The sequence below is a fragment of the Phycodurus eques genome, chromosome 16, assembly GCF_024500275.1.
Source record: "Phycodurus eques isolate BA_2022a chromosome 16, UOR_Pequ_1.1, whole genome shotgun sequence".
Lineage (NCBI taxonomy): Eukaryota > Metazoa > Chordata > Actinopteri > Syngnathiformes > Syngnathidae > Phycodurus > Phycodurus eques.
The window spans coordinates 1,318,771-1,342,621 of record NC_084540.1 but is presented as its reverse complement, the minus strand read 5'-3'; the positions used below and the strand labels follow the sequence as shown (position 1 = coordinate 1,342,621).

Genomic DNA, 23,851 nt, shown 5'->3' with positions numbered 1-23,851 from the left:
TGACTGTCTGTTGTCGTACTAGAGCGGCTCCAACTACCGGAGACAAAAAATATGCATGAATTCAGGAAAAATACAAAAATAAAAATGGGGGAGTAGACGACATCACATGAAAGTCATTCTGTAAAAGTGCGTTTTAAGAAGTGATTTCAAAGATGCCACTGAATTTGCGCAGCTCAGGTCCTCGGCCTGGTCCTTCCAAAGTCGAAGGGCGATCACATATAGTTTTAAGCCTCGACTTCGAAACAACCAGAAGATCCTCGCCCGAAGATCTGAGATTAAAATGTATTATATGTATTTGTATATACAAATGTGTATGTTTATATGACCAGTGGTTAGTTGAATCACAATTCAAGTTGGTTTATGTTGTTGTTGTGACTTTAGTTTTTGTGTATAGTGAGTAGAGTGACCTCCCAATCAATACACACTTAGTAGCGCACGTAGTTAGCAAAGCCTAATAAGGCATCGCTTGTTAAAATCTAATGCTTTAGTCTATGACTGTATGCACTTCATTGTACTGTACTGAACTTTGTGCTGCGCTACAAGGAATAACTGATATTTAAGAATACATTTAGTTTAACAATGTTATCTAATCCATTATTGCTGTACCTGCTCTACCATTATAATAAGAGTTTGGGGTGATCATTTCTATGGGAAAAAGCATGTGCCTTAAAAAATATAAATGGGAGAAAAAAACAAAAATCGTGAGATTTGCCGATGATTTTGGCCCATTTGAAAAGGGCCATAATAGGCCTATTAAATCAGGCAGCCGATCCATCGGTCGCGCCCAACCATGAACCATGATGTATGTGGTTCAATGTAGGTTGAAGAAAACATCCGAGTTCTGGCATTGGAAGCTATGAAAGAGATCCAAATTAAACTGGTTTCCAACTGTTTGCTTACAGGTGGACTTTGTCATCAAGGACGCCACAAACATGGACAACCTAGCCCAGCTGTACGAGGGCTGGACCGCCTGGGTGTGAACACGGCACCAGCGTCATTCATGTCTTTGGTCCAGTGACGGGTTAGAGATCCACTAGAGTCCAGCGGGTCTTGGGTGTCGGAACAGCAGTACCAGGCTACACTGCGAGGAGGAAAATGGAAAGCGGAAGCTTAGCCCGCCCTCCCGACCTCCTGGGCACCCGTACCGGGCTAGCCCCCCCACTCCCGCAAACATAGGCGGGCCAACGCAACGCATAGTGGGTCTGCCGCCCCACCTCCTTTTCTGGGCCCCGACCAGGCAAAGCTGCGCCGGGTCGGGGGAGGGGCGGGAAGGAGGGCAAACGCCTCCTCGCCGTCACCTGGGAGATACCTTCCCCCCCTTACCTTTGCAGCCCACTATCAAGTTGCACCCCAAACATCACTGCATCCTGTTGAGCTTGTTCAACTTCGCCTGAGTTCAGGATGAAGCAGGAAGTGAGCCGTTTCCCTCTGAAGTACACCGCCATCAGGCTGTGGGTGGGACTTCACCGAGGGCTCAAAGCTCATCAATGGCTTGTTGGCGTAGCCCCCTCCACCCCCTGTTCTCTTGAAACTCTGCCTCAACGGGTATGTGATATTGATGGCCTGTGGGCCAGTTGGGCCGGAATAAAAAGAATGAAGGTTCCTCAGAATTCTTCTGAAGACTGAAATGGGAGGGGAAATTGATAATCAAACTGTTCTTTGATTGATCAAACCATCATTAGACTTGACCAAATAAAAGATTGTTATTCGGAGTGATTTGCTCGTCGGGATGGTCCTTTGTGCTTTTGTATGTCAAGCTGAAGCACCAAGTCACACGTGACAGGAAAGTGTGAATTTATTTAGAGGAGACATAACCTCCATGAAATATTTCTTCTGTGTGCATCTTACTTAGTCTGTGTTGTGCTTTGTAACATATTGACTCTTCTTTACAAATAACCAAGTGTAGACTGTTGCTGCCTTTTTTGACTAGCCGACGTAGAAGTTCTTACTTTCCTTATTAGTCGCAACTACCTTAGCCCTAATGATTGTATTTTATTCATCTGGACTTTCTAGTTTTACATTTTTAGTGGGAGATATGATGCTTTTGGGTGATGGTGAAAATGTTTTCTTAAAGATTTTACTCTCTTTGTTTGACTCTAAATAAATGTTGAATTCATGTCTTTTTTTTCCCCAGTAACTCAAATTAACCAATTAGCCACTGAGCAGAAAGCAAAAAAGCAAAATGAAAAGTGTAAACCATTTCCCCCAACTTTTTACTCCTTATAACAACATACAAAAACAAATGAGGGGGGGAAAAAAACAAAGAAGACCAGGATTTGTCACTAGTCAGTCATTGCTGGGAGGTGGTATGAGTCGTTTACCTCATTGCGTATCTGTGAACAGGCCGTGTCCATTTCACCCACCCTCTTGACATAATTCCTCCTTGACTTTTTTTTTTGGGGGTGGGGGGGGTGATTCTAAACGTTTTCAACTGCTATACCTGATTAGTTTTAAGTTGTAATAGCTCCATTTACCTCTAGATGGCACACTTTGCCTTGTACCGCTTCCACCGACCGGGCCGTCTCCATCAGGAATATCATTAAGAATAGGAAGCACTTTATACACTATATTGACAAAAGTAGTTGCTCACCTGCCTTGACTCACATGAATTTAAGTAATATGGCATCGGTTCACCCTCTGCAGTTATAACAGCTTCAACTCTTCTGGGACGGTTTTCCACAAGGTTTAGGAGTGTGCTTATGGGAGTTTAAAAACCATTTTCCCAGAAGTGCATTTGTGAGGTTACACGCTGATGTTGGACAAGAAAGCCTGACTCTCACTCACTGCTCTAATTCATCCAAAAGTGTTCTATAGGGTTGTGGTCAGGATTGTGCAGGCCAGTCAAGTTCATCCACATAAACTCATCTGTGTCTTTATGAACCTTGATTTGTGCACTGATGCGCAGTCATGTTGGAACAGGAATGGGCCATCTCCAAGCTGTTCCCAGAAAGTTGTAAAAGTCCAAAATATTAGCCCCTGAGCTCCAGTGAAAGGACCTCTGAATGCTTCAGCATACCAAGAGATTTTGGACAGTCAAGCAGTTTGGGGTTTACCCCTTCCTGTTCCAACATGTGTGTGCACCAGTGCACAAAGCAAGGTCCATAAAGGCACGGATGACATAATTTGGTATGGATGAACTTGACTGGCCTGGACAGAGTCCTTCCCTCACCCCAAAAGAACACATTTTGGGTTGATTTTGAGTGGACAGTGAGTCAGGCCTTCTTGTCCAACATCAGTGTGTGATCTCACAAATATGCTCCTCGAAGAATGGGCAAATATTCTCATGAACTCACTCCTAAACCTTGTTGAAAGCCTTCCCACAAGAGTTGAAGCTGTTATAGCTGCAAAGGGTAGACCAACGTCATAAGCTACGTGGATTTAGAATGGGATAGCACTTAAATCAGATGTGAGTCAAGGCAGGTGAGCAAATACCTTTGGCAAAATAGTGTATATTCAACACATTTAAAGGCAAACATATGTATCTAGTTTGCTTAGAAATGTTGTCAGCCAACATTGTTTTGTGGTGCTGATCAGTCATAAAAGACAAATGGCTATATTTGGTCAGACGCAAGGTAACACTTAGTTCAGCTTAGCTTAGTTAAGCGTACAATGGAACTGACTGGGATATAACCCAATCAGGGTTTCATGCAAACAAAGTGCAACACAAATTTAAGATGACAGTTAAGAATTGATCAAGTACTCATTTATTTAATTAAGACACACATACTCAACAAAGTACAGGTGGCGCAATGCATGCTTGGAACTGAAGTTAATGTGAGATGCTGCCAAGTTCTCGAAGTACAGCAAAAACAGCAATTTTTCTCTTCACGAGAGCCATTGATAATTTGTTTAAAGTGCATGAGGAGTCACTCAAATTTCTGTCCCCCAAAGTCATGGATATATTTAACATCTTTAATAGTGTTGCAAACGTGTATTGGACAATTAAGCGCAGGACGGGCTCCTTCAACAAAGCAGAGTGAACTGCCCTTCACTGCAAAGTGAGGAGGCTGAATGATTTGGGGAATGCAGGACAAATATAGTATCCATCCATCCAGCCATTTTTGATATAATTCTGATGATATTTGTGAGTTGCACTTCGTGTTGGTTGGCTGTTAAATCCTCACAATATTTTTTCAAAGAGAAATCACTTTTGGGCAGAACACGTGAGTGAGTGCATGGTCTACCTTGACTGCCCTGCACTGGCGTCAACATGGCTGTACTACTTAGATGTTTTTTTCTTGATTTTGAATGTGATAAAGAACCTAAAAGTGTTCTGTCAACAATGTTCTCTCCAAACGCGAGACAGTGTTTCGGAGCAAAGATATGGTGTTATATGTGACCGTTCGGTCTCAGTGATATTTAGCGCAGGTTCTCTTTCCCTGCTCTATTTGAGTGTTCCCCTTTCCGTCCGTTACGTTACATCACATGGTACGGTATGGCTAGTTCAGTCAACCTTGATTTGGAGACACCCATTACAGTTAGAATAATTCCATGTCTCTCTAGATCACGGGTGTCAAACGCAAGGCCCAGCCGGGGGCCACATCATTTCATGTGACCCGTGAAAACAAATCATTTGCATCAACTTCCATAGTTCCGCCACCCTAGTGAGGATAAGCAGTATGGAAAGTGGATGAAAATGCAATCCACTGTAGGAATCACTTATCAAGACTGTTAGGGATACGATAGGCTATCCAACGCAGCAGGCAACGATTGTTCTCCGATTGAGTTTCCGAATTAAAGTTAACCGCAGCTGCGGTGTAAATCAGGTCACACTAGCTACACAGACATAGATTTGTAAATAGTGTGTCCTGAACCCCTCCAACCTAAACTCAAAAGGTGCGGCACTTTTTGTGTGCCTCTACATCAAAATATAGAGGACATTTTCTGTCCCCCCCATGCCCACGAGCCCTTATGAAATTTCAAATAATAATATCCACAAAATACAGAGACATGCATGCACTTGTTGGGTAAATGGTACCCTGATGCGAAGCGGTTTATAAAAAGGATCAGATCAGATTGTCTTCTTCACACTGCATTAAGAAGAACAATCATCTTTGTTTCAAATTAATATTCCTGAAATTTGCCCATTGCATTTGTGAACACAGCAAACTCCCACTATTTGCTGCACACTGGAGCATGGGGCTACGCAGCCTAGTTTCAGGGGGGGTGGTCCATCACCGCATCCTCTGTAGCTCTGTCTGTTCACACCTGACAAAGCTGATATTTTTTGCTGGTCGAACCGGGGTCCCCCATAGAGTCAGGCGGGAATCGTTACCACTTGGTCGCAAGCCCACGGCTACCGCTACCTTACTAGAATATATGTGAAGGGAAGTTCTCTGCTGTCACCATTGGCATATAGATTATTATATGTATATGGTCAATATTGTTGATGTTTTCCTTCCCTTCGCCCAGTGCATCAGTGCATTTCTAATGTTCAAGCCGAATGCATTCACACAGGCCATCCGAGGGGTTTCTCTTCAAACACAGCCTCTCCTGTGTTGGAAACCGAAGAGGTGGACATTCCTCTCTCAATGCCTCGAATACAGACCCATATTCTTCAGAGGAGCTTCGCAGGGAGTGCGAGGCTGCTGCACTCTCGAGGTGGACAATCAGCCTCTTTGTGATGCCCACGGCTTGCACTGTGGCTTTACCCGGGCAGTCTCTCAGTTTTGCTGCTGGAGCTGTGTGATGTAGCTACTCTGGATTACCGCTTATGGATACGAACCAAGAAATTTGCTCTCACTCTGATCTCTTGGTGGATTCAATCTTTTTTTTTTTTTTTTGGATCAATGGATTTTATACCCTCAGATCAATATTGGGACCTCACAGCACCATCGGAGAGGTAGGCTGCTTCACGATCGAGAGTGACTGTTGTCATTAGAATGAGGAAAAAAGTATGGGACATAAAAGAGGTTTGCAATGATTCAGCTAAGTACTGTAGAGAATATGTTAAGAGTTGCATTTACAAAGTATGTCGCCCTGTTGCACAACCATGCAGTAGTAAAGCCAGCAGTAGTTTTAGCGTGCTCAAATATGCTGCAGTACAACATCTTTGGGGGGAGACGTTGTGTGATCGCATCTATTTCTCTTTCCTTCAAAGCATTCTAAAAAGGTGTCAACGTTCGAGATCAGTCCTGCACGGGCAGTCAGTGAGACAGTGAAGGCAGGATTCATTGTACGACCACTTAACATGCTTTATTTCAGCATTCAAATAATTAAAAACATCTCAAATTATTATACATATACAAAATAGGTACAGATCTTTGTGGTGTTCCTCCCAATGAATGTTTCTTTCTCTCGATGGCTCTCTTTCTGTGCATTTCAATTTTTTTTTGGTCTGAGAAAACCCACCTCCAGAAAACAAGAAACAAATGACAACAGAGGTTTCGATGTTTTGATGAGGGTGAAGGAGGGGAAGGCTTTTGAAGAATTTGCTTGATTTACATGAGCAGGGGGGTTGAGAACAGAAATACAAAACTGAAAAAGAGAAGGTTTCATTTTAGGTGGTTTCATTTTAGCACCAAAAAAGGCCTCTGTCACATCACTGAGCTCAATAGTAAAGAACAGAAGAGACAAAGTGGATGTCAGGGACCCTAAACAAGAGAAGAGCACCTGTTTTGTTTTGACTAAAGTGCCTCAATGACTCCACTGACCGCAGGCAAACACACTTCTTTCAAGCTTTTTTGAGGTAGCCATAGGATGTTCTTGAAAAGAAAAACAAGTTTTAAAGCCATGTTTCTCTGCTGGTGGTTTTAATGTGACTTTCGAAGACAAACGGAACAAACAAGAGAGTCGCCACAACAGCAAAACAGAACGTGGTTTTGGGCAGGTGGAGAGCGGGTGGCACAACAACAAAGACAAACATGGCTGTCAGTTTCACCGTTTATTCATCAACACCTGAAACGTGGTACAAAGCAATCGGGTTCTGTCTGTCGGGACTGTCCTTTCATTCCTCTCACCGCAGGGCGGGTGTATAAAAATACAAAAGTCACCTGTGTGTTTCTGTAAACTCCAGAGAGGCCTGGATGGGCTTGGTTGAAGAGGGGGGAGTCAATTTTTGACACTTTACAGAAGCATATATTATTTTCTTGTTGCCAGTGAAAATCTTCTCTATGGGATCCTTGGTGTTGGTGATGGTAAAAACAAGACAAAAACAGAGTCAGAAACAAACCCAAAAAAAAGTAGTGGTCCCAAGCACGACGATGCGAGCATTGCCGCATCACTGCCATCTTTGTTGAAGTGCAGGTTTTAGGCATGGTAGACCATTGGAACAACGGTCGTATAGAATCGCAGGAGGATGAGTAAAAGGGGGCCAGATCAGAAAAATGTTTTGGTGGCTTTTTCTTTTTTTAAGAGGGATGGTTGCTAGAAAAAAATAAAACACACACACTCACGCACCACAACATATTCAAGTCCAGATTTCTTTTTTTACAAGAAACAGACAGGTCCAACTTCAAGGCCAAACTCTTGGTCTGGAGCACCAACATCCATAGGAGCGATGTCAATGATGGGCAGGCGAGATGTTTTCGATGTCTTGTACTCAATGACTGTCTTGCCCCATGTACCGGTGTGTGACTGCAAGGAGAGAAAAGACATGGATAGGATCAGTATCAGGACGTGTGGGGAAATACAACAAAGCCACAGTAGAAATATGTACAGTATATTTGGACATCATCAGCAGCCACTCCTGGACTGTTATTTCTCACTCCCTTTCTGGGTTCATTAGGTAGGAGAATTCTTGTGGGAATGTGGTGGCTTTCGCAAATAAGGTTCTTTTCCCTATAAAGAGCCACGGTTCCAAACAAATGTGCTCACCGTGCAGCCATCCTCGAGGACACTGTAGGTGAAGCGGCTGTTGCCCTCAGCTCTGATCTCAATCTCGTTGGAGCCCTGGAGGATCACAGCCTTCTTCAGGTTGCCAGTGGCAGCATCCATGTAGGAGATGCTGTTCTTGCAGTGGTATGTGATGTTCTGGGAAGCCTCAGTTGACATGAGACGCAGGAAGGTCATCTGGATGTTGACATCTTCTGGCAGAGAGCCCTCGCTGCCGTACTCGAACTTTGGTGAAAGCAGAGAGCAGAGGGCTTCGTATGCATTATGCTAGATAATCAAACGAGACGAAGGGCCTTGTTGGATTGAATGCGTTTTACCTGGAAGCCCTCGTTCATTGCCTCGCCAAACCAGACGTGCTTCTTCTCCTTGATGTTCTTGCTGACGTACCAGTTCTTCATGGCAACCTCACGCTGAGTCGGGGACACACAGGTCTCTCCGGTTTCCATGTTGCAGTAGACCTTGATGGCATCCTGAGTGCAGCCCTGGTCAGGGTCAATCCAGTACTCTCCTGAAGATGGAGGGGTACAAGAAGTTGTCAGAAATCCATCTCATATTTTAACAGCCACAACACAGCATTATCCACTCAAGTCTAATCTAAGTCTGTCTGTGTGTCTGTCTGGGCCACGAACACCATTACTACCTTTTGAATAAGCTGTGATAGAGAGACTCACCGTTCTTCCAGTCTGGGTGGCACATCTTGAGGTCGCGGCAGGTTCTGGCAGGGTTCTTGCGACTTCCGTCGGGGCTGCGGATCTGCTCAATCTGCTGGCTCAGGGTCTTCAGAGTGCTGTCCACCTCCAGGTCGCGGTCACGCAGAACGTTAGCGTCATCAGCGCGGTACATACGGAAGGGATCGGGAGCCTTCTCCTGGGGCTGGGCAAGGAAACCGAGGTCAAATCCGCTACCAGGGGCGCCTGGTGCTCCGGGAGCTCCGGGAGGTCCGGGAGGACCCTAAAAAGCAAAACAAGGGGTGCAGAATGCTGCGTTAATACAGGTTTGGTGGTGCATCTACTGTAGAACGCAACGTTAAGTGAGCCTTACAGAAGGTCCCATCTCGCCAGAGCGTCCACGAGGTCCAGGAGGTCCACTGGGACCAGGAAGGCCAGTCATACCATCCTTACCATGAGAACCAGCAGCTCCAGAAGCTCCCTGTGGAAAGCGAGAAAGACAACCTTAAATCTCCTAAAGGAAAAAGTATAACACAAAACAAAGTTTCTTCTGTGTGTTAACTCACTCTAGGTCCAGCGGGTCCAGCAACACCAGCAGGTCCTGGCTCTCCAGCATGACCCTATGGGTGTACAAAGAAAGCATTAGTTAAGACCTGAATGTGTAATTTTCCACGCTACACAAACAAATGTGTGGCATTTGAGTGTTGAGTAACATACGGTGGGTCCAGGTGCTCCCTGCATGCCAGTGAATCCTCTGTGTCCCTTCAAGCCTCTCTCACCAGTCTCACCGTTCTCTCCCTTGTCTCCACGAAGTCCAGCGGCTCCCTATGAGGAGATGACATGATTCACCTGATCTCTGTTTCCATTGTAGAGCTCGATTGCTCGTGCTCATCATGCTACTTACAGCGGGGCCACGAGATCCAGCAGGACCAGCAGGGCCAGCAGGGCCAGCAGCTCCCTGGAATATACCAAATTAGCTGTCATGCAGCAACATACTTCACATTCATATATTTTTATTTCCCAACTTCAGTAATATAAAATCATTGTCTACAAACATAGCATTAAGTTGATGTGAAAGACACTTTTCACTCACAGTCTCTCCGCGGTCACCGTTCTTTCCAGCAGGTCCGACAGGTCCAGGGGCACCAGGGGATCCGGGGGCACCAGGAGCTCCAGCAGGGCCAGACTCTCCACGGACTCCCTAAATTGTTCCACATGATCATCTCAGTTACTCTCTCTTTCAAACAAATCTGCAGACGTGCTGAAATATTTCACCATTCTGTAGTATTAGAACTGTTGGACATTTTGTACCATATACAGTATCTTGTTCAGTGACAGAGGGGAGCCATGGCCTATCCCTGCTGACTTAGGTCAAAGCAAGGCAAGGCAAATTTATTTATATAGTGCATGTCATACACAAGGTAACTCAATGTGCTTTACAAGATTAAAAGCATTTTAAAGAGTAAGAGGCAGGGTACACTCTGGATTGCGTCCCAATCAAATGAATGAATATGAAGGTCTCACCAATTGGGAATTGAGCTGTGGTTAGCTTAAAGTAGCTATGTATGTGATGATGCAAATGGTCGGCTTGCAACTTGGGTCGTCGCAGTCCGCTGTTGTGAGTCGCGCTATCCAATTGCTTTCCGATTGCCAGCACATATTGTTTGTAGCGATGTCCTCTGAGCTCACCTTGGGTCCAGCAGGTCCATCACGGCCAGCAGATCCCTCATTACCAGGGGAACCCTAAACAGAGACACAAGACAGATCAACTGTGTTATACTGTCAAAGCACTGACATGCATACACACGGGAGTTTGACAAACAACTTAAGTGTACAAGTACTACTTTCTTGTCATACCTCACGTCCGGTCTCTCCAGCGGGTCCAGCCAGTCCAGGGGGTCCCATTGGTCCAGGAGGTCCACGCTCACCAGCGGGGCCAGCAGCTCCCTGCTTTCCGGACTCTCCCTGTGGGTGACATGTCAATTGTGCAATCAGTTACAATAGCCTAATAGCCTTTCTAACTGGATCCTCTCTGAAAGAATGATGTCTTGTTAACTTTGGGACTAAATAATAGTATGAGCTTACAGAAGGTCCAGGCAGGCCGGGGAAACCTCTCTCTCCTCTCATTCCAGACAGACCGACAATACCACGCTGTCCACTGATACCCTGAGGTCCAGAAATACCAGCACTACCCTGCAAAAGATTGCAGAGGTTAAGTGTTAGACAGGCAGGTGTGGGGTGGAAGAAATCACCAGCACATAGACTCGAAATTATGCTTAATACTTGCGAGCAAGGTTAGTAAAAATCGAATAGGAAGTTGTAAGTTGGGGGCCTTATTACGGTCATGATTTTGCGGTGTAGGTTTTATGGTAAAGTGAAAATAACTTACAGGAGCACCATCGGCACCAGGGCTACCCTTCTCACCAGCAGGACCAGGGACTCCAGCAGCTCCAACTTCACCAGGGCGACCAGCAGGTCCGGTGTCACCGCGGTTTCCTTTGGGTCCTTCCTTTCCACCGGGTCCAGAAGGGCCAGGAGGTCCAGCATTGCCCTTTTCAAAACAAAAATAGATTACACTTATCCGTAAGGTTCTGCAGCACCCGACATGCTGTCACATTGATGTGCTAACATTCACTATAGACTTACAGAGGGGCCAGGTGGTCCAACTCTGCCAGCAGCACCAGGGAAGCCAGTAGCACCCTTGGTAAGTACAAATATGGTTCATTAGAAGGGCAAAAGTAAATGTGAATTTTACGGATGAGGATGATGCGAAGGCCTCAGAACAGTAACAATTCTAACTCACAGGAGATCCAGCAGGTCCGCGACCTCCCTTGGGGCCAGTGTTTCCAACGGGACCCTGAATGAACCCAGTACACAGTTGTTCAGCATGGGAAAACTACGGTAATAACGGGCATCCAATACAATGATGATTGATGGTTTTGGCTTATAAACCTGGGGTCCAGGGGCACCAGTGGGTCCAGAAGGACCAGGAGCACCAGCATCACCCTTAGCACCATTGTTACCAGCCTCTCCCTTAGCACCAACAAGACCATCAGCACCCTAAAAGTTGGTGATGAGGAAAAGGTTAGGTTGAGGATTCAAACAACAGGACATGTCTGTGAGGGAAGCCAGACTATTTATGAACTTACAGGAGGTCCAGCAAATCCAGCAGGTCCAGGTGGTCCTGCCTCTCCACGCTCACCCTATGAAAGAGGAAGAGAAGGTTACAGAACTTTAGAAGAAGAAGATGACAGAGGTATGAGAAGATGATGAACTGAAGCTTCTTCTGCTCTTGGATGGGCTAGAGAGAATTAGTACATCAGCATGTCTAATGATGTCAAAGGGAGAGTTGGACGAGAGGCGGCACTGTTTCATTAGAGGGATGAAGACAAGAGGTGACTCACAGGGCCTCCACGGGCTCCAGCAGATCCAACAGGTCCAGCGGGGCCACTCTCTCCCTTGTCTCCGGTGGCTCCAGCAGGTCCGGGAAGTCCAATAGCGCCACCCATACCACGAGGACCATCTTTGCCAGGAGCTCCATCAGTGCCCTTAAGTCCTTGCTCACCCTGGAAATGAGAGAAATAATCGTGCATGAGATTCTGATACAACTGGAGCTTTCTATAGGTGGAATCTGATGGTGGTGTGACAACTCACTCTATCTCCTCTCAGTCCTGGAAGACCGCCGGCACCACGCTCACCAGGCATTCCCTGCAGTCCAGGTGGGCCCTGAGCTCCGGGGGAACCAGGTGCTCCAGCATCTCCCTAAAATAGATAGAAGGACATTAAATGATTAAATAGAATAATTACTCAAGGCAGAGTCAAAAACATGCTTCAACCTCTGCCAAGATTACCTTAGAACCCTCGTTTCCAGCAGATCCAGGGGATCCACGGGCACCATTAGGTCCGATGGCACCAGGGGCACCACGCTCACCGGGGAAACCTCTGTCACCCTGAAGTAGAGGGGTAGCACAAAGTTAGGACATGCTCAGCTGTAGCTAAATTTAATATGGGCTATTTTCCGATTGGTTGGATTTACAGGGCTTTGGGCAAATCTAATCCAAAAGGCAACATTCGGCCAACAGAGAGTCCAGAATGTCCTCAGTGCGCTAGTTTTGGTTTTACACATAAAACATCCCAGCCATTACAGCCTGTTGTCAGGTATTGGTGATTGTGACTTACTCTAGAACCAGCAACTCCTGTGACTCCAGCCTCTCCGGGCACACCCTGAATTACAGAAAGAGTTAAATTCGTTAGTCCATTAAAAAAAAATATATATATATATTTTAATTATACTGCCTCAAAGAGTGATCAGACTAAATTAATTCTGCACCTGCTCTCCGGACTTGCCAGTCTCACCAATGGCACCCTGGGGTCCTGGAAGTCCCTGGAATCCTGGAGGTCCGGCAGGTCCTTGCTCACCTCTCTCACCAGCAGGTCCCTGAGAAGGGCAAAGGAAGGAACGTTAGAACCAAGATTGAGCAGGTCCCCTTCGGAACTTCGGTTAAGGTGTGCATCTACTTACGTTAGCTCCGGCAGGTCCCTGAGCGCCAACCTCACCGTCCTTTCCAGCGGCACCCTAAATAACCAAAGATGTTGTTTTTGCGTGTCTAGCTAGCTTCTATATATAACAAGGACCGAAGAGAGTGTCACAGAGAACTTACAACAGGGCCAGTAGGTCCCATCACTCCTCTCTCACCGGACTTTCCAGCATCGCCCTATCGACAAGTGGTGGGGGAAAAAAAGTCAATTATAAGAGACATCTCAACAATGATCCAGATAATTTCATGCATCTGATCAAGTTGGTATGACTCGGTACTTACAGCGGCTCCCTTGGGTCCGGGGAATCCCATGACACCAGGCTGGCCTCTGCCTCCAACTGAGCCAGGGGGTCCAGGGCGGCCATCTTGTCCGGGGGCACCCTGATGTAGTATATTCATTCCATCATTGTGCACTCAATTCAAAGACTGAGTGTATTAAAATGTGAACTTACAGTAGCTCCCATCTTGCCATCGGGTCCAGGGCTGCCAGGGCTGCCAGTCATACCCTAAAGGTCAAACACATATGTTCAGATGATGACACGGGCAGTAAAGAAATCTTTTCGTGTATAATAAATAACTAGCAGCAACGTCTTACCTTAGCTCCGGGCAAACCAGCCTCACCAGTGCGGCCGGACTCACCAGTGGAACCTTTAGGTCCAGCAACACCAGGGGCACCGCGCTCACCAGTAGCACCCTAAGATTGTCAGGGGGACAACAAATATTTGAACACAAACAAATGACTTCAACAGAAAACAAACCATATTGACAGTAGTGAGTAAAAACGCTGTGTATTAATTGTTTATGTGTTTTACTTACTTTGAGTCCAGAAGCGCCATCAGCACCAGGGAAACCACGACCGCCAGTTCCACCCTGTAGAGCGGAACAAACAAAGCTTACATTTTTAAGTTAGGTTAATCCAAACTAGAAATGAATGGCTTTGTGTATTTGTTAATTATAGATGTTGTTTTGTTCATTAAGTTACAGGAGGCCTTTTTATTAATTACCTGCAGGGGGCACTAGAATGTTTGTGTATATAGTACATATGATATTCAATGATGGTGGTATTCCTGTGCAATATTTTGATGTTCCCTGTGTTTGTTGGGTACTATTCCCACATACCCTGTGATTAGGTATAAGGACATCATACACGATTGTGATCCATTTGAAATTTTGCTATGATGCTTACGCGCTCGCCAGGAACTCCACGGCCTCCAACGGGACCGGGCTCTCCTCTGGATCCTCTCTTGCCCTCCTCACCAGAAGATCCTGAAGGTCCTGCAACTCCAGGTGCACCCTGTATGATAAAAATGCACGGACAAATTTGAGTGAGCCCATTACATCCGGTACTTGCGTGTGCTTCGATGAGATGCAAACAGGTTGATGGTGGTGAACTTACAGCCTCTCCCTTGGCACCAGGCTCTCCCTTGCTTCCGGGGCCACCGGCCTCACCCTGAGACAAACAAATGAGCAAACATAAGAAAACAAGACTGAAAACAAATAAACAATAATCAAGAGTGATCATCATCTGTTTTGCAAGCGCTTTACTCACAGTGTTACCCTTGGGTCCGGGGGCACCAGCAGCACCTTGGGGTCCTGAAGGTCCACGGGGTCCGGGGAATCCGGGAGCTCCAGCAACTCCAGCAGCACCCTGCAGGGGGCAGCGCATGCTTTACTATCAGATCTGAGTCTCAGCAGCACGTTATTAGCGCCTCTAGCATCACATCGCTTACTTACAGGGAGTCCCTTAGCTCCAGCAGCTCCATCAGCTCCAGGGTTACCCTGAACGGATGAAAAAAAAAATCAAAAAGTCTTTTTTTTGGACTCTTTTAGGTCCAAGACCATCATAGAGGGATTTGTTTTTTTTACTTACAGAAGCTCCGGCAGCACCAGCGGGTCCAGGATTACCGGGCTCACCACGGGCTCCACCGGGGCCCTCGGGTCCACGAGCACCCTGAGTTCCAGACTCACCCTGAAAAGGGCGTAATGTGATTAGAAAATACGCTCCAAAAAAAATCTCATCTTCAACTTAAACCCAAACCATATGATGAGACCTGATTGAAGAGCTATCATAATTACAATGAAATGATCAATAATACATATTCTCAAGTATCAAGAGGGTGCAAATATACACAAAATACAGTAGCATTTCTCAAAAGGCACAGCTGATATTTCCCCAAAGTTGCCACAATTTAAATCTTTATATAAAAGCTAATAGATGCATTATGAGTAACATGATCTCTCAGCACATGGTAATATCATACAAATCCAATATATATATATATATATATATATATATATTTTTTTTTTTTTTCTTTAACTCTTCTGTCAACCAAATGCAAAACCCCTCAACAACAAGCTATCTGCACCCCTTCCAATGTCACCCAGCTCTGCAACTTCCTAAAAATCTAAAAACTACCTCTCCTAAGGAGAATGAAATGAACCAGGTACAAAGTGTTGTGTTTGTACCTTGGCTCCAGGGCCACCGGGGAATCCAGGAGGTCCAGCGGGGCCAGTGGGACCCTGAAGAGAAACAATAAATCCATCATATTCAGACAAATGTGCGGGACAGACAATCCAATTGGAGAGTCGGATTTAAAATGCACACTTACGGGAGGTCCGCCGGCTCCGGCGGCACCGTCGTTACCACGAGCACCCTGCAGCACAACGATAAGCGAGTTTGGCTCCAATCTTGCGCTGTGATCAATTGATTGAACGATCGCGTAAAAGAAAAGGTGCAGGGACTCACAGCAGCTCCAGCAGGGCCAGCGCGACCTCTCTCACCAGGCAGACCGCGGGGTCCCTGAAAGTCGAGAAAATTGGGATTTAATCCGTGTGACTTGGCAACATCTGGAAGAGAATCCAATATATATATATATATATATATATATATATTTTTTTTTTTAGCTCACCATAGCACCAGGAGTTCCGTTCTCACCAGCATTTCCAGTCTCTCCCTAGAGTCAAACACAGGTTGGGTAGACAATGTATGTTTGAAAGTGCAATTTCCAATATGTTGTTACTGTGGCTAAAATCAAGTGAAATTACAGACGACCTTACATCAAACCCTTCCATAACTGCTACTAATACCAATACAGTACTACTACCACATTGCGGTTGGTATAACAGACTCTTCCTTTCCTATTACGGATACAAATACGATATGTATTTCTACTTGCCTTCTTTAGGGCTGTCTGATTGTAAGTCTGCATTGGTTTACAAAATGGTAAACGCTAAATCTCTCCATTGTCATACTGTATGTTCACCATGACATCTTTTCTCTTCTCTAAGCTCAAATTCAAGTACTTTCAGATCAAGTTTCAAGCTTTTCCCAAAATACCTTTTATGCCTTTATAGGATACAAATATAAACATACTCAAAAGAATCTTTTTCCTTTGTCACAGTAGCCATTTTATAGCGCAAGGTAGTTACACCAAACGCAGTGCTCTGCTCCTCACTATCGGCAGGAGAGCAGAAAATGTGATTTTACCGAACCATTTGGGCTACGAAGGTAATGACAGTTAGTCCTGTTTTAATGAAATATAATGGGATGTATCATTATATATATATATACTGTCAGTATAAATACTGTACAAAAACAATCATTAGTGATTAAAAATTCAATGCCTCGTGCAGGTGAATTCACTACCTTTGTCTACAGTTAAGTCAGGCATTGGTTGTGAAAGCAATAGCTGCAATTTCAAGCGCTTTGGAACAGTTCATCCAAAATTGCAGCAAAATGAAAACTCAAGCGTCGTCAAGACTTCCAACCCGATAGCGTGTTTCCGTGCGAGCCAGCAATCGGATAGGCATTTACCTTAGGTCCAGCGGGGCCAGAGTCTCCCTTGGCACCATCCAGACCACTGAATCCCTGAGGACAAGCAAAGATTTACACGTCAAGTGGAATCAAGAAAATCGGTTTGAATTTTGCTGAGTTTTTGTACTCACTCTGTGTCCCTTGATGCCGGGCAGACCGGGGGTTCCGGGGAAACCGCGAGCTCCCTGCGGCACGAAGGATGTCGAGAGCTTGTTAACGCGCCTCTTTTGCTGACCCGATGTCATTCACGTGAGGTGCGTTGGCACCGGTGACTTACCTGAGCGCCGGCGGGTCCGCGCTCACCACCACGACCCGGCTTGCCAGATTCACCCTGGTGTTAAAAGAAGTCGGAAAATGTTGAAGTGACGCACGATGAAGCGAGGCGACTCGAGACGAGATTCGGGCGACTTACGTCCTCTCCGTTCTTGCCAGTGGGGCCGGCGGGTCCGCGCTGTCCCATGGCTCCCTGCAGAGAACAACGATTACGCATCAAAAGTCAGAAGTGCGTCGTCAAGTCACATTCGTTTTGGTTGCCGTATTTGTAGTACTCACAGCAGGTCCGGCCTCTCCAGACTCACCGGGGGGACCGGTGAATCCCTGAGGGCCCTGAGCAGAGGATACAAAAGCACTGTTAACAGGGCTGTAATACACACGTTTTATACTGCAATCACAGTGTAGCCACTTCAGCTAATGTCAATTGTCTTGACATCAAGAGGTGTGGTGTGTTCATGGCAATAACAAAGCATGGCTTTGGAATTCACAGCAAAAGATGTATGACATACAACAATTGTGTTTGCTTAGTGTTAGCCGCATGCTGTTTTGTTTGCTTATAGATGACATGCGTGTTTACTGCAGTTGCCATATCAACACTATATACTATCATTGTTCTGTTTTATACCCAAAAGGAACTAAAGGTAGTCAAAGGCAGAACATGCACCATGTTTAGTAAATGAGCCGCCCGTTGCGGGGGATTCTTTGTTTCACTTGGAAATGGACTGAAGTGGGGCTTTTATGTTGATCATTTAGTGTGCATATCTTATTTTATTATTTTATATGAAGGAGGAAGGAAGTTGTGTCCTTACGCTAGCACCAGGAGATCCAGGGGCTCCACGAGGTCCCATTGGGCCCTGGAAACGGGAAATCAGTGAGGTTAGAGAACTGTGTGGCCATTGGGATAGAATAAAAGTGTGCATGTGTGTGTTGGTGAAAGACTCGCCATGGGTCCAGGAACAGGCATGACAGGAGATTTGTCCTCATAACCGCTAGACATTTGAGGGGAGAAGTTCTGCAAGACAATTGAGCCACGCATGTTAGATGTTTTACACACATACACCAATGGCAAACTCTAGCCATTAAGTTGCACAGACATTTACAGTACGCAAATGTTAATGTTGCTTCCCAATGGCTGCTTGTCCATCGGGATAGAAATGATTGGTTATTACCATGAATCCATTTGTGTGTTTATTGTCATACAGTTTGCTAGTTTTCGATGAATTCAGTGCGTTACACACACAAAATAACTACAGATTGGATGAGGCAAGTGTGTGACCGATATCGTACCACATCCTATTGTTTTCTCACATTATTGCCTAACTTTACGGTGTAGTGTGTCAGTATAGATCTGAAAATAGATACAAAAATCTCTGTAGCGGTCACACGTTTCTCTTTTTCTATTGAAATCTCATTAAATCTTAATATTGATAGAAAACAAGTACAAGAAAATAAATATTAGTGTAGTCTTGCAGCATGCCGTTAACGAGGCTTGGATATGAAGAACATGGTGATCGTTATTAAAGTGTGCCGATATTGGAAGAGCGAACCAATTGGGTTAGCCTAGCATTACAATTAAACATAAATTCTACATACAAAAATAATAATTCTGTTTTTTATCAACCGCTTCACAATGTGACTGTGTACTGTTTGCAAGTATTATGCTTGAATAAAAGTGGATGCATGACAAATGGATAATAGTGTCTCAAGTGTAACTGACTAATGGTTTGTTTTTACTTAACATAACCTCCCACTATTTTGCTGTGATTGTGCAATACCATAATAATAATAAGAATAATAATATGATGATGATGATGATTAGTATAGAAAATGGTGCTGACACGTGTTACTTCATGTTGACTCTACTATTTGTAAACAAGCGCCAAATGGCCTTCTTGCATACATTGCAGTATTGCATTCATAGTCTCTCAACACAAAAGTATCAACAACAACAAAAATCAAGAAAAACTCTTGACTTACTCCACCGAGGCCAGGGGATCCAGGGGGGCCGGGAGGTCCAGGCAGACCGGGCTGGCCGGGGATACCATCGTTACCAGAGGGACCGACGGGACCCTGCAGGGGGGAAGATAAAAACGAGGGGCTTAAAAGTCAACCTAAAAATACAACATTGTTACGGCAGGAAGATTCATTGTTCAATCTGCCATTCATCATTTATCGATTGAAAGCTTTTTGTTCTCTTTACTGTGACGAAAACAACAATAATCCTCGATGAGATCGGACGCCAATGACGGGGACCGTGTGACCATGCGGGTCACGTGACCGTGAGAAACAGGAACTAGGTAAGAACTGTTAAGAAACAATTCAGGGATGCAGTATTCATAACAATCTCCACAACCTAAATCAATTGCACTGTGTAAGTAAGAATTACAAGTATTCTGAAAACAAATCACTAAAACTATGACACCAAAATAAAACATAATGCGCATTTTCCAATCTATGGCGATAGCAACCAAAATGCCAGCACTTTCTAGAGATGTAAATAATCACTGGAATAAACAAATAACTCAGATACAGCACCCAAGAGATTTTTCTGTGAATGACATTATTTGAACAATTCAATGTTAGCTCCCGCTAATTTCCCCTACAGTCTTTCAAACACATCCAGGCTTCAGCTCAGCTCGGCGTCCATGTATTCATTCACGGACATTCAAGCTATACAAACTCCTCTAGCAAAACAATGCTTGCCGTACCTTCCACCGAAGCTTTCACGTGATTTTTCAAGCACACGACTCGGCTTAAAAGCAAACGAGGCCAACACTTGAACGCAACTCAATGGGATTTTCCGCTTCAGCTTCTGAGTTTTGTATTTCATTGAATTATCTCAGCCTTCACGACAAAATGGAAACACATCTGCAGTTCCGATGTCAATGAACACGCACGCGAGACCAAAACAAGAGCTGACAAGTGAACGAGAGAGTGCACTTACCTTATCTCCTTTTGGTCCACGCTCTCCCTTGGGTCCCTTCAAGGGGGGAAATCAAAGACAAAAGTGTGTTTTTTTTTCGCAAAGGACACATCTAAAGTCAATGAACTCATAATACGAATCACTCATCACAATATGATTGATGTGATCAAATCCAGTAACGTAAGTAAGTAAATGAATGAACATTATCTTACATTTTTTTTAGAACAGATATGTACATGAATGTAAACCATTCATCAATCAAAACAACCAATATTCAAATCAAGTTGTTTGTTTATGATTTGTTTTTTATATGCAAAAAAGATATGATTTAATTTACAGTAATGCTTTACACAAATGATGTATCAATAGTTTTGAAGAACAATATGTACCAATTATAGTCATGTAATCATTTGATCAAGTATTTACCTCGACCTGAGATTGACCCTGGTAGCCTGCAGACAGACAAATGTGAAGTTAGTTGACACCATTTCTTTTGTAAATAGTGGGTGGGGCTTAGTTACAGGTTGTTAGCAATTATTTCATATTTTACAGTCGTTGCAGTGTAAAAATGAAAATTCAGATAATGTGTATAGGATATGTTTGGGGGGGGAGAAATGGACGGTTGTAGTACCGTCGTCGGGGCAGATGGGGCAGCACTCGTCATGGGGGATGACGGGGTTGGGGCAGTCGGTTGTGTCCTCGCAGATGACCTCATCGCACATCACGGTGCCGCTGTCGCACACGCAGATCTGGCACGGCTCGGGTTTCCAGACATCACGGTCCGCAAACACCTGGCCGTCTAGGGTGCAGCTTCCGCTCGCGACTGCAGGGGGCGACAGAGGGGCACACGCAGGTGAGACATTCCACATGTGTGCCAGTAAGAAATAACAACGGAAATAAATCAACTCATCAACTAGTATCCCATGAAATAATAATGTAGCACTGTAAGTACCTACTCCAAATTTGTATCTAGTTTTAAATTCATGAGAGTGAGTTTGAATAGTAGGATCATTACATGCCTATATGTGGCTAACCAAAGCAGAATGCAGGTAACATGATCGATGTGGGAGGGAGCAAGTGTGGAAAAAACATGTCAGCGCGTGATTTGAATGGATAATAATATGAAAGTGCCGCAATACTGCAACATTTAAATGCGTCACGTTTCTCAACCAAATCGCTGATTTCTTAGCAAAACAAAAAACTGTATAATTCATCTCCTAGAATACCAGAGAGGTGATCTCAGAGCATTCGGCAGGCTGTGGGCTTGGCAGCAGCTGCTGGAAACACTTTAGGACATGTGTTTGCAATCAGAGCACCAAAAAGGAAAGGGGGGGGGGGGGGGGGGCACAAGGGGTGAAAACGCTGCGTCCAGATGCGTGCAAGGTGCACAGAGCAGCCGCTAGGTGGCGCTGTAAGACTGACAACTCTCATCTACTTCAATCAGCAAGTTCTACGACGAACTCAAGACGAGCCACATCTGGAGCATTGAATTGATGCTCCTTAGTTCTTGTTTCCTGAGCTTAGTCGACATTACAGAGAGAATCACACTTGAGTAACTTTGACTTTTCACTTTTTAGTCGGACAAACAGGACACAAGATGAGAACCCATGTTTCCTGCAGACAAGACTCGGCCTGCTCACCTCCGCCTTTTCCACCCAAAGTCTCAGCGTCCTTCAGCTGGCTGGCTCCAAAAATGGGCCTCAGGCAGTGTTTAGTTTGCCACATCAATCAAACGTCTCCCATATCGAAGCCACGTCTCCTTGAAGTAAAGGAATATGCGACACTGACTGGAGGTCGAGCGTGTTTCAGGCCTATCTGCGTACCGAACGTTGCAAATGTGTGTGCGTCTTTTATAAAATACACCGATTTCAATCGAGTGATCTAAAGCAACTGATGATTGAATTTGGTAAACCGCGCTTGGCTGGGAGTCTATGCTAGGAACCCCGGGCCTGGAGGAAAGCTCGGAAAACCTGCTGCGACTTGCTTTGCACGCATGAGGGTGGGGGCGGGGGGCAGGGAGACTCATGCAAGGAGAAGAGAGAGGGGCCTCCCTGCGATGCCCGTTGCATTACGCAAACCTTACCCTAGCCTGCGTCTATCATCTAGCTCTCTCGTGGAAACAACGTGTGCATCGAAGTTGCCACATCGAACGCAAACGCTTTCCTTCCTCCCTGTCTAGATCTAATCCGTCACGTCCACATGAAGAGAAAATATCCATTTTCCAAAATGGAAAAAAAAAAGGTCGCTCGAGAAGCTCCACAAAATCAGTGACGAGATGATGAGACTTACGGTCGTCCTCTGCCTGTGCTCTCACCAGAAGCACCGCTGCGCTGAGCAGCAGCGCCAGCCGCAAATCCACAAAGCTGAACATATCTAGATGCCTCTAGACATGTAGACTCTTTGAGGCAAGAGAGGAAAAAGTTGGGGGTGTCTTCTCTTTCTGCTACACTCCACTCATACACGGGTGTTTGGGCAGGGTCCGCTTGTTCCACAGTCCTCCTGACCCCAGCAGAAAACTCCCTACTGCCGACACTAACTTTCCACCAGGGCTTTTATATGGGAGTCCACACTGGGAGGCGCTGGGACTGGAGCGACTGGGACGCACCCTCATTACCCTTTTGCCGCAGCTCACGTTTAGGGAAGACAAGAATGGACCCCTCCCTCAAAAGAAGGGGAAAAAAACAGATGAAAAGAAAGAAATGGAAGAAAAAAAAGAAGGTCCCTCCTTGTATAATTCCACAGCAGAAGTTTGGATGAAGAGAGGAGAAGAGGAAAAGGGGGTTGAGAGACGGAAACCTGATCCTGAAGAGCATCGGTTCGTTGGAGGAAGATCTCCTCCTCCTCCTCCAGCAGCCGCCGCCGCAAGTTTATTCCCGACTTTCTTTCTGAGTCGATCTACTTCCTGATTCACATCGACTTCAGTTGCGTCTTGTGAAAGTCAAGAGTGTTCACATTATCCTGGTTTACTCGACAAGCTCCTGCTCACATTGCAGTCCCGGTGCATGCGAAATCCTTTGGACTGTATCTTGGGTTTTTCCCGGTCTGGAGACGATCGAGTATCTTTTTTTCTGATGTGTAACACCCACTCATTTGACTCAGACATTAAGAGATCATAATGTGCCCCAGGAATCCTCAATGATTGGAAATAACAATATAAATAAGCATTTTATAACGGTCATCATGTTGCTCAAACTTCTGTTTCTCTTCTGAGGTTTGTTGCGAGTCACCTCTTGATCATATGGACTGAAGTGAACCAAATCCCCATTTAAGTAAGAGGCTGAAGTTAGCCGCCATGGAAAAAGTTCAGAGAATTGCTAGGGAATCTGCCTCGAAGAAGTTTCTAGGATCATCTAGGTTATCTACCTAATATCAGTATATTCATTGTTTCTTCTCACGCAATATAGCCTTGTTTAAGACTGAGTGGATTATCTCACGGAGCAACATGGATCGTTTCCTACTTAGCACCGTGACGTGGCCGTACAAATTCCTCCATTCGACTAACGGCTCGACGTAGTGCGACTTAAGTGGGAAGACCGGATCAGTCCACACACATAAGGACCACAAATATTTCAATTCCTCTTCTCAAGTCCTATCGGGCTCGAGCAACATTTCCAATTGAACCCGAGAGAATCAGACCACTGAAATTCATTGATTGTGACCAAATGCAGATATTTGTGTGTGTTTTAGGTACTGCGAAACCGCCCGTTTAGACAGAAATTGAGGGCGTCGCCAACATTATGATGAATGTGAAACGCCCTTTTTATGGCTTCTCCTTCTCGCCCCCTCCCACCACCACCTTGTT

At 45.2% G+C, this 23,851-nt stretch overlaps 2 protein-coding genes across 2 annotated transcripts in view; one reads left to right on the top strand and one right to left on the bottom strand.

Moving 5' to 3' along the window:
* Window positions 1-2,194, top strand: part of smg1 (SMG1 nonsense mediated mRNA decay associated PI3K related kinase) — a 44,756-nt gene extending 42,562 nt beyond the window's left edge. The window contains 1 exon segment of the mRNA XM_061699985.1: window positions 903-2,194. Coding sequence (XP_061555969.1) covers window positions 903-980 — 78 coding nt within the window. The 3' untranslated portion in view covers window positions 981-2,194.
* Window positions 2,195-6,183: 3,989 nt separating this feature from the next.
* col1a1a (collagen, type I, alpha 1a) lies at window positions 6,184-22,665 on the bottom strand. Its single transcript, XM_061700338.1, has 49 exons — window positions 22,339-22,665; window positions 20,681-20,872; window positions 20,476-20,501; window positions 20,071-20,106; window positions 19,104-19,196; window positions 18,070-18,138; window positions 17,936-17,980; window positions 17,406-17,459; window positions 17,266-17,319; window positions 17,131-17,184; window positions 16,985-17,038; window positions 16,854-16,907; window positions 15,949-15,993; window positions 15,786-15,839; window positions 15,649-15,693; window positions 15,506-15,559; window positions 14,910-15,008; window positions 14,774-14,818; window positions 14,589-14,687; window positions 14,436-14,489; window positions 14,226-14,333; window positions 13,856-13,909; window positions 13,635-13,733; window positions 13,492-13,545; window positions 13,322-13,420; window positions 13,163-13,216; window positions 13,024-13,077; window positions 12,832-12,939; window positions 12,681-12,725; window positions 12,353-12,451; window positions 12,156-12,263; window positions 11,906-12,067; window positions 11,651-11,704; window positions 11,454-11,561; window positions 11,305-11,358; window positions 11,148-11,201; window positions 10,891-11,052; window positions 10,587-10,694; window positions 10,359-10,466; window positions 10,191-10,244; window positions 9,595-9,702; window positions 9,406-9,459; window positions 9,219-9,326; window positions 9,068-9,121; window positions 8,875-8,982; window positions 8,505-8,784; window positions 8,151-8,341; window positions 7,816-8,058; window positions 6,184-7,575 (listed from the first exon to the last, which is right to left on the bottom strand). The coding sequence occupies exons 1-49, from the start codon at window positions 22,418-22,420 to the stop codon at window positions 7,429-7,431; spliced, it is 4,347 nt and encodes a 1,448-aa protein (XP_061556322.1). The 5' UTR covers window positions 22,421-22,665; the 3' UTR covers window positions 6,184-7,428.
* Between the last annotated feature and the right edge of the window lie 1,186 nt (window positions 22,666-23,851).

Excerpts from the sequence above, each read along its gene's own strand:
- col1a1a (XM_061700338.1), bottom strand. The coding sequence starts at position 22,420 with ATGTTCAGCTTTGTGGATTTGCGGCTGGCGCTGCTGCTCAGCGCAGCG. Across the intron at positions 17,460-17,935 it reads CTGGATCTCCTGGTGCTAGC|GGCCCTCAGGGATTCACCGG; the intron begins GTAAGGACACAA and ends TCCTCTGCTCAG. Across the intron at positions 13,421-13,491 it reads ATGGCAAGATGGGAGCTACT|GGTGCCCCCGGACAAGATGG; the intron begins GTAAGTTCACAT and ends ATACTACATCAG.